This window comes from the organism of the source record quoted next, unplaced genomic scaffold (assembly GCF_019419815.1).
Source record: "Pyrus x bretschneideri cultivar Hongxiangsu unplaced genomic scaffold, Pyrus_bretschneideri_v1 Contig32, whole genome shotgun sequence".
Lineage (NCBI taxonomy): Eukaryota > Viridiplantae > Streptophyta > Magnoliopsida > Rosales > Rosaceae > Pyrus > Pyrus x bretschneideri.
The window spans coordinates 99,374-110,284 of NW_025999635.1; the positions used below are offsets into that span (position 1 = coordinate 99,374).

General features: G+C 37.5%; 1 protein-coding gene and 1 pseudogene across 1 annotated transcript; both read left to right on the forward strand.

Moving 5' to 3' along the window:
- Positions 1–3,181, forward strand: LOC103958460 (annotated as a pseudogene).
- Positions 3,182–4,386: 1,205 nt separating this feature from the next.
- Positions 4,387–10,340, forward strand: LOC103958403 (E3 ubiquitin-protein ligase RFWD3). Its single transcript, XM_018650168.2, is given in 15 exon segments — positions 4,387–4,419; positions 4,421–4,471; positions 4,474–4,652; positions 5,613–5,691; positions 5,802–5,891; positions 5,978–6,022; positions 6,160–6,240; positions 6,531–6,600; positions 6,853–6,926; positions 7,797–7,907; positions 8,026–8,162; positions 8,280–8,319; positions 8,814–8,876; positions 9,107–9,309; positions 9,459–10,340. Coding segments are annotated over 15 exon segments (1,710 nt in total). The 3' UTR covers positions 9,913–10,340.
- Positions 10,341–10,911: the final 571 nt, after the last annotated feature.

A 10,911-nucleotide genomic window follows, 5' to 3' on the forward strand; every position in this document is an offset into this window, starting at 1 on the left:
ATGGCTTTACAACCGAATGAGCAAACACAGGCAAGTTCTTCAGTCTGCTTTTCGAATTTTCGGTTTACATTCATTCTATATTTGTATACATTTAAACCAGGACGCTGTTGAGAATATAATTCTACGTGCAAATGTGTATATAATAGTCATGCTGTAGATTGTATAGCATTTTTGGTCCCCTCAGTTTATACCAATTGATTCTGGGAGATGATTAAGGTTTATCATGCTATTCGAGTCTGGCTATATATGCTTTACACCACAATATATAAGATCTTAGACATGCTGCAATACATGCATGTTGCATAACAACACCATTTTACAATAGAGTAATTGAGAAGCATACAGACGTGAGGCAACGAAGAAGCAAAGAAATTAAAGAGAAGAATTGAATCCCAGAATATGTTTGATGAGCTAAAATAAAACACATGCCGGGATTTTGGATTCTGGGTTTGAGTCTGAAATAACGTGGGAATTGTAACCTCTCGCTCGAGGTGGGTTACAAAGGCGGTCGATGCTCACGCGGTCTTCTTCTTTGATTAATTTGGCCATCAATCTTCTTCTTCTTCTTTGATTTGGCCGTCAATCTTCTTCTTCTTCTTTGATTTGGCCGTCAATCTTCAGTGGGAGGTGGGTTGAGCAGTTCATATGAATCATATCTGATTTTCAGGGGTTACGGTGGTGGCTTGAGGAGCGGGGATTGCTGGTTTAAGAGGTGGTGATTTTTTCTTTCTTTTTATTGAGCTAGCAGTTTCACTATTCCCACCCTAGAGCAAGCTCGGTTGACTTGTCTGCATCAAATAAGGGACAAAATTCCTAGCCTATCCACTCCAACCCTAGTCTAACCAATTCGAAATACTAAATCCAACCATGCCGGGCCACCAGACGCCCTTAGCTATCCCTTCTAGCAAACTTATTAACCTCTTTACCAGTCTCCTAACAACTTTCATAAGTTGGATTAATCTCCCCTATTCAACTTAAAACGAATCTCCGCTACACATGTGTCAATAATTTTTTACTTTACTACTAGTTGATTTTGCTTAAGATGTTCAAATTGTTTTTGTATTATCTTAGTGGACCATGTATTGTGTGATGCAAATTATGATAAGTTGAAATGTTACGAATGGCTATGGCGCAAGCGTTTATATTTCATGGAATCAGAAAATTGCAGCTAGCTTGCGTTCCAAGTCAAACTCTGATTTTCATAAAAGTTGCATGCATTTTACGCTTCAATGTATTTCCCAGTTGAGTAATACTATTCATATCATGTTTTTATACCACATTTTTATATCACCTTAGGTGACATCTGATGTGGACAGCCACATCATTTGAAAAATTTGCAAAACTCAAGAAAATAAAGGAGAAGAACTTCTTGTATATCATAATCATCATTTAATTAACTAATTTTTCTTAATTATTAGTTTATTAAATAATGAACTAAATTTAAAAATCTGATTAATTCAAATGATGTGGCTGTCCATATCAAATGTCATCTAAGATGATATGAAAATGTGGTACAAAAACATGGTATAAATAGCATTACTCTTCCCAGTTTAATTTATGTTACATTAATTATAATTCTTTGGCTTCTTTTAACTCGGATGACCAGGTTTTGGTACAAGAGACTTTGTCCGTGAGGACATTGACGCTAAACAGGCCTCGCCAACTGAACGCCCTTTCCCTTGAAATGATTGCTCGGCTTTCCGAATTATTACTTGCCTATGAGAACAATGCCAATGTCAAATTGATCATTGTCAAAGGTAACGGACGAGCATTTTCTGCCGGCGGTGATTTAGCGACTATTCACGGCCATTTTCTTAAAGGAAATTTGAGATTTGGCGCAAGAGTTAGTCAGACGCTGCTTACCTTGACCTTCTTGATAGCAACACTCAGTAAACCACAGGCATGCCTTTTATTTTTCAGAGAGTTTTAACATACTTTATTTATTTTGCGACTCAAAGTCTTTACATAATTAACTTACTTTCTCTTAAAACGATCGATCTTTTGTTGTTTATATTTCTGTTGACCTTCATGTTTAATTCGCCAACAGGTTTCATTTCTTAATGGGATTGTGATGGGAGGTGGTGCTGGTATTTCAGTGCACGGAAAATTCCGTGTAGCAACTGAGAATTCAGTCTTCGCAATGCCGGAAACAGATCTGGGATTCTTTCCCGATGTTGGTGCCTCTTATTTCTTGTCAAGACTTCCTGGATTTTTTGGTGAGTATTTGGGTCTTACAGGTGCAAATTTGGATGGTGCTGAAATGCTTGCATGTGGCCTAGCGACTCACTATGTGCCCTCAGCCAAATTGTCTTGACTGGAAGAAGCTTTGACATGCCGAGTAGCTTCATCTACTTCATCAATCTGTGATCTTGCTTCTACTGTTTCAGCAATTATAGATGAATACTCGCTGAAGAAACCAGCTTTGAGTGAAAAAAGTGCTTACTACAAAAAGGGTATTATTGACAAGTGCTTTTCTAAACCGACAGTGGAAGAAATTTTAAGTGCCCTTGAGGAGGAACTTACTAAGGCAAACACTAGGGCTGGTGATCATAAAGAATGGTTAGCTGCAGCAATTCAATCGCTGAAGAAGGCATCGCCAATGAGTTCGAAGATTACTTTAAGATCCATTAGGGAAGGCAGGGTGCAAGGAATCGGTGAATGCCTCGTTCGCGAGTACCGAATAACTTGTCATATTCTGCAAGGGGAGATCAGCAAGGACTGCAGAGAGGGTTGTAGAGCTACTTTGTGGGACAAGGATAAGAAACCAAAATGGAAGCCTTCTAAGTTGGAGCTCATCAGCTGATGATATGGTTGAGCACTACTTCTCTAAGCTGGATGGTGATGATAGAGACTGGAAAGAATTAAAGCTCCCTACAATATCCAAATTGCCTGTATTTGCCAATTCCAAGCTTTGATCAGCTTATGATTTCATGTGTTTTCAATAACATATCTTTATTATGTAACCTTGGACATAAACTTTGATAGTTATAGTGCAATTAATTAAGAAGTTAAAACTTTGATGATTACAGTGTAATTAAGAAGTTAAATAATATTTGAGTTAACTACATTTCACACTATTCAAGTTTGGAGTGATTTTAAAAAATGGCCATAAATTTTCAATTTTCTCATTATGCACCATTGGTATTGAAAAATGTAAGCTACATTTGCACCACATTGACAGGAAAAAAAAAAAAAAAACTCATTAATTTTGGAAGATTAGACTTTTAAAGAAACAAAAGGTGTAAATTGATATAAATGTCAAAACTTTAAGGTGCAATGTGAGAAATTTAAAAACCCATGATCATTATAAAAATCACAACACCTGAAAGTACATGGATTATTTTAAAACTCAGTTAGCTCTATAATCTATGAAGTTTTAACGAAACACTCTCGGTATTTTTTATTTTTAACAAAAAATCACATTTTTACCTTTCCCTGAGACTATTCACTACACCTTTATTTGTCATTTTTCATTAAAACTAAGGTTTTTTTTGGACTTTTCGTTAGTTTTCCTTATAATCTAATGTTGAAACAATATTAAACGTCGAACACAATACCACACATATACAAACCCAAAAATTATGTAAGGAAACATCCCTGAAATCAACTCAGACATTTGGTGAGGTTAAAACGTTTTTCAAATGCAATAGCAGCGTGTTTGGGTCATAAATAAAAATAAGATCTGTTATAGAGCTAATCTGTTTTTATTTATGCAAAGTGGTGCAACTCTGGTGTTGGGTTCAAATTCAAAATTTTTAACAATTGGAAAGCCAACGGACAAGAATGGGCCACGTCACCCAGGGGTAGAAGGACCTAACAGCCCTACAACACGGGCCCCACGATCCTCTTTGTCCCTTGATGCGCCACCCACGAGTGGGTGTAACTGACGTGTGTCTGACGTCATATTACATTCAGGCTAACAGCCAAGCAGAGATTGCTTGACTGGGCAATCAGACTGCTTTAGGCCTACCAATTGCCCAACTTTTTGGGTTCGGCCGGAGGTTGGCTTTTCGATTTCGGGGTGTGGGGTGGAGTTGCTCGTCGTACATCACATTCACACAAAATTGTATACAACCAGTGTCGTAAGTTTTACCGCCCGACCTTTCGGCTTTGTGCCATAAAATTGGTGCCCAAAGACAACTTTCGGAGAAACGAAACTAGGCTTGTCATTTTCGGCCCACAAAACTTGGGCCTTAAATTTGGGTCTTGAACTTCACAATAAAACTGGGCCAGAACTTTATGCTTGGGGTTGGGGTGGCCCAAGTACGATTTTGGCGGCAGTGAGCTCATCAAGTAAAACAAAACACTTGCTTTCTTCTTCCTTTTTTCTGTGCTTGTCTGACGACTTTACCCCCGGAAACCGCAGAGCTTCGAAACCAACTGACGATGTCAACTTCCGAGCCCTCTGATAGTGTGATAGGCAATGCTCATCGACGGAGAGGACGATCAGGAAGTACACGAACTGCAAACCTGACGCTCGGACTACCGATTCCCAAGCAACGCCGAGAAATCTCGCCTTCGCTGTCGTCGAATTACGGTGGCGACGGCGACGAAGGCAGAAGTAAAAAGGTTTTGGCTTTGAGCGATACAGAGGGTTTGTTTTGTCCTATTTGTATGGAGGCGTGGGAGTCACAAGGCGATCATCAAGTCAGGTTAGAAATACAAATATACCATCTTCTTGGTTTTCCCGGAATTTTTTTGTTTTCCTGGAAAATTTATTGGTTTGTGTTGGCATGAGTGTTGATTTGATTTTTGTTGCTGTTGTTGTAAGAATTCAGATTGTTTGATCGTTTTGGAGAGTTTGATTTTTGTTTTGATTCAGTAAAGTTGCGTTCTTTAGAAACGGATTGTTGATTGCATCGGGAGAATTTACTATTTCATTCGAATGGTTTACTCGAAACCGGAAATTCTATGCTAAAATTCAGAAAGGTACAAGGAAACAGTAAAGGCCTGTTTGGTATCCTATTTGAAAATAGTTCTACCAAACAAGTATTTAAGGCCTAAAACTTGAAAATTGTTTTTGAGTTTAAAAAGTTGGATTCAAGTACACTACCAAACAGGCCCTAAAATTTATCAACCCAACAATTGGTAAAGTTAATTACATTGCCAACGTCACCGAAAGTATTCACGTAAATTAACCCATAAACCCCCAATACCATCTCAGAAGCTGAGAAGAACTCAATTGGGGAGTCCTGACTGTTCGATATTAGCGTTGCAGAACATAGTTGTGTCAACAACAAATGAAAAGTGCTGGATTAATATGGTATCTTCTCGAGGGAAGTCTGACATAACACGGTAATGGTTAAAGGCTTGGTGTTCTTAAGTTGTTAGTGACCTCACTTTTGGGTCAGCTCGCGTGCTTCCCGTCAACAAAAAGTAAAAATGTTTTGTGGGGGAGGGGTTCTTTGTTGGGAATGCGATGTTGAAGTTAAATTCTAGCTTTCTTAACTTGCCATTACACTTGAATTTTTGTGCTGACATCTGTAATTTCTAATTAATAATTTTGCTTTTGTTGCTAGAGTGCTATTTGTATTCCTCCAGGTATTCTGCGTAACGTATCACTTTCAATTGAAAATTCGATTGGCTAAACTCATTCTTTGTTCATTTCGAAGTTGTCTTCCTTGTGGTCATGTATATGGCTTGTCTTGCATTAGAAGATGGATTCAACAACATGGTGGAATTGTTGCAAAGGTTCTTTCTGCTGCCTTCTTTGTTTTTTCATTTATCTACGTTCATTTCACCCATCGTTCTTTTATTTTTCATTTATCTACATTTGTTTCACCCATCGTTTTTTTCTTTAGTGTCCACAATGCAATTCAAAGTACAACTTAAAGGACATAATAAAGCTGTTTGGATCACCAATAGTTGTTCTTGATGAAAGTCTACTTAAGGTGATGGTTATGTATTATCTCGTGTTAACAAGTTTCAAACGTTTATGATAAACACTATTCTGAATATGAACTCAACCATTCTGCAGAAAGTAAGATCATACGAGGCTGAAGTCGCCTCTCTCAAGACTGAAGTAAGACTACGGAGTACCAGATTATCAAGCTGCATTCTGTTTGGTTGCTTAGTTGTTGCAATAACAGTTAAAATACTTGTTTTCTTTTTTAATTTGGCAAAGGAGAATGCCTTTATGATTTTTTCTATCATGTGCAGAGAGCTTCTTTACTTGCCATACAAGATGATTTATTCCGTGTACAAGAAAATCTATTCAAGGAATTAACCAACCGGGAGGAGGTATATTTGTTTGTAAACTTCATATTTTTATTTCTCAAATTAACTTGATCTTCGAAAGACGTATTATCTTGGTTTCCTCTTTCTTACGGCGTTGGGCATTCATTTCTTGGGATCAGTTAATTCATGCAGAAAACTGTTTCATCCTTTCAAGTTTATAACAAATATTTTGCTGTGTTTAAAGTTTTGGTTTAAGAATTATATTTTTTGATTATTTATCTGCTTTTGCTAGTTAGTTCTATTTTATCCTTTGCTAGCTGCTTTTCCACTGATGTCCCCATTTTGTTTTCCAGAAACTTAGCTGCAGAGGTGATGCAGCATCAGGAGAGAAAGGGATGGAGCAGAGACAGAGCAAACAATGGGGTCATATTTCTATTTTAGAACTTTACCTTGCAAATTTATTTCCAGTTTTTACATCGAGCAAATTTATTTTCAGTTGGTTGTGTCTAAAAGAATTAATGCCCCTTAAGATTTCTGTCATAATAACCCACCATCTTTTTTATGGTCTCACAACATGATGAAAACATTCATTGTTACTCATTTAAAAGTATGTGCCCTACTGCTATAATGAATCAGTGAATTTGTTTTAATTGGAGACGTGCTGCTACAATGCAGATCATCACTCTGCCCATAATTTTCTCAGAGAAGGAATTCTTCACTGTAAATTTCAATTGGAGGTGCATCTATTCGTAATTCTTTCTCCCACTTTATCACATCACATATTGTTCGGTGATTTGTTCTTTCATTCAGTTGGGTACTTGTCTGAGTGGCTTCCACAATTTTTTATGTAGTCCTTGTAGAAGTAAATTTGTCTATAATGCATTTGGAGAACTTTTTGTACAAGAGGAATTTCCCTATCATGATCAGAATTTGGTAAATCCCAATAAGGCTGAGTTGCTTCTTGTATGAACACTATAAGGTCTTTGCAAAGCTAAAAAACGGTGGATTATCGATTCATCAGTTAGATTATAAATAGAGGATGGGTTTCTGGAAATATGGTCATAGGATCTTTTTGGTTGCAAACAAGCCTATGTACTTGGTGGTGAGGATAGCATGAGACTAGAGGGCATGCTTGTCTGCATTGAGTAGTGGGAATGTGGCAGACGCCATGACATTTAGGGTGAAGGTGGGCAGTAGTGTCTGATGTGCCATTGAGCTGGTGGCTGCTTTTTGCTTGTTTGGTGGAATAGCACTCTCTAAAATATGCGCTAAGATTCCAGCCAAAAGCAGACACCATTCATAGTAAACAGAAGAATATATGTATTCTTTTAGGCAAAAAAAACTGACCGATAAATATAAATCATGAACATACCATACAAAAGAGATCAAAGAGAATGACAACGGTCTGATCATATTTGTTGTAATTATATATTAACTTCATTCATGGTTCAGTTTTTTCGTGTATATGCTTGTCAACACATGATTTTGGCAGTTAGATGCTTGTCATCCATGACTCTATTTTGGCAGTTAGATGCTTGTCATCCATTACTCTATTTTACAATTTTGATTTCATATGATGCATAGCATCCATTGACAGTGGATAGATTTATCATTGACAGTGTGAGCTGGCAGTAGAAGGAGCACGGCTTTTTGATATGGATGCTTCTTCTCAAACTTTGGTCCTTGCTCGAAGGATATCTGGATTAGGTGGCACACACATGCTGAAGAAAGTAAAGTTCTTGTTGAACACTAACAAAAACAAACAAAAATATAGTTTTCAGCATATACGTGTGTCTGAGTTTGTTACTTTTCATATGCATAATTGGTTTAAGATTTCTGTTGCCACAGGTCAACTTGATATCTCCTCAACAAAGTGAAGATATACAGCTTCCACCTGGTACAAAGCCCATTAAGGATCTACACATATCCCCGTGTGGTAGATTCACCCTTTTAGCTTCACTGGGGAAGAAACTATCATTTCTTAGGTTTGCCTATTCTATCTTTTTAGCCAATGTGACTATTTAGGTGCAAAATGTTGGAAGTTTATTTTCAGTTACAATTTTTTTTGGAATTTACTTGTTTTGTTTTGTTTTGTGTTTCAGCTTGGGGAGCAACAGTTTTGTCATCACTTATGACTTACCGGTATAATTTTTCCCATATTCTGTGTTGCAACTTGCAAGTCTAGAGAATAAATGTTGTCGCTTATCAGCTATTGTGTGTGTGTGTGTGTGTGTGTGTGTGTCTAGTGGAGTATTTTCACTGCAGAATATCCCATTTTTCCTTTTCTTTTTTTTTTTTTTTTTTTCTTTTAATAGTTTTTTTGGAGTAAGTTCTGTGATCAGATCAGTGCCCACAGGGCAGATTACAGGGTTCTGAAATAAGATTGGATCCCATATTGGAACTTCCCAAAGTGATCAGTCATATTTTTTTCTAGCATCTATTATACGAATGAGATTCTGTACTTAACATTATAAAACAGAAGGGATTTCCGGGACCCATTTAGCAAGTACTCACTTTTCGGATTTATGGAGACACAGATAGTTAGCTTATATGGAAACTGTTGTGCTACCATTACCATGTACTTTTTTATTTTTTTTCCACCATTTATCTGAATAAACATGGTTCTGCATATCCAGGGCCCGGCATGGTCGTGCTCATGGGATCTTAACAAGCCACATTGTATATATACTGGTTTACAGGTTTTGATCCCTAACCATTTAGTTTAAGTTGTATCATGTGCTTGTATTCTTATGTGGATGAGGAGGGTTGTATATAGACCATATAATACTGCTTAGTGTGTATCTTCTATTCATTGAGCGCCTCTAGATGTTTTATTCATTTTAGTTTGGTCAATCTTATGCTAAGTTGATAAAATATCAGTTTATTGTTGGCGGCTATTTATCTTATCCGCTCATTTGTAATTTGGCAGGATGGTTTGCTTTTAATGTTCGATATGCGTTTTAGCAAGCTTCCTCTGCTATCTTTGGCTGGGCTGACCTCCCGGCCAATTCATACTATACACTCCCTTGTGCAAAACCGTGCTTTCAGTCACACTTCTCATAAATTGCTCACTGCTTCTTCCAGCGGCCCTTGCGTGTGGAACATGGGTAGTGCTGGTCCTGCTGGAGAAAGGTTAGTTTATACAAAGTTATAAACTTGTGATGATTAGACCCTTTGGTTAAAGTATCCTGCTAACTCTTCTACAAAGGTTGAACTTCTGAAACATAACCTTAAAGTCATATGAACTGGTTGATATTCTAACTCGTATCTAAAACTTGAAGGCCATTTCTCATCCCCGGATTAGAGGATCAAGGTGTTTGTACATCAGTAGCTTATAGTCCCTCAACTGATAACATAGTTGCTTCATATCATCCGAAAACCGATACATCAGCTAGACCTTCTGGTTCACAAGTTCTTATCAAGAGGGTAGATGATTGCTTTTATCATAAGATCGGATCTGTGCCAGTTCAATTGAATGACTTTCAGCTGAGAAAGTCTGCCATTGTAGATATACCAGACTGCTACCCATTGTTTGCGTATGGTGAGGAACTGACCCGTGGATTGAGGCTGCGGGAATTGCCAAGTCTAAAAGTGAGCCAGAATCTTGAACCTCATCAACATTCCATCCTTGACGTGAAGTATGCACGTTCTCAGGACAAAGGTTTGCTTGGTTGCTTGAGCGAGGACAAGTTGCAACTTTTCTCCGCGGCTACAAAAGGTGTGTTTATATTGTAAATACTGATGCTAAAATAAATTTGAAAAGCGAAAGGCGAAAGAGAGAGAGATCTGCAACTGCTGCAAGGTTTTACCCATCACTATTTAACTACCAAGAACACTGGTTTTCGGAATCATAAGCAAAGATGAATCGTCCTTGAGGATTCGAGGCTGCCAATAAGAGAGGTTCTAAGTTAAAGTCCTGCCCAGTTCGGCTAGTTCTGTGGTATACATTTATCGGCCATAGCTCTGGTCGACTGTTACTATTCTTATGGTTCTACCGTAGATTTGAGAAGTCGAAATTCAAGTTTCTTGTTCATAAGAAAGATACGGCGACAAAGGAAATAGATATCTTTCTACTTAGCTCTCTTTCGCCATCCTTTTCCCTTCTTTTTGTTTGTGTATATAACCCAAAAATTGTTCAATTAGTGCTTAAATTGTTTCGGAAATAACTTTGTTATTCCTGATGAGGCTTCTTTTAACTACTGAAAAACACGTCCTGCAAGAATCATAGAACTGATGCTTCTTTTTTGGAACTCAAAATCACCATCACCAAAAGCATTTTCGGTCATTTTAAAAGCACTTGTAAACGAGTCATACACCATTAAGAAAAGAACATTCGAAGGTTGAGGTCTGTGTTGGTTGGCGGGTAATTGGATTGTCAAAGGGTAGAAGAATGCTTATCCTTGTTTTTGTCTCCCAACATTTCCAAACGTTGGATTGAAAGTCTTTGTATGCTCAAGTCCTAGGAAGTTCGGATTGAGCATGGAAACCAAACAGGCCGTAAGAATTTCTCTACCAAGGTTAGGTGGAAAAGTGATTGTATATCCATAAAATAAGTCACATAATTCCAATAACTCCATAGAAAAACGATTACAAGTTTATAATTTTCAACCTTAATGCCAATACTTCATAGAAAAACAATTCTAAGTTTATAATTTTCAATATATTTTTGTGCTAGTGGTAGATTGCTCGAATAGTCGGGGTCTTTCTATTCTATTCTATTCAATGTGTCGTGTT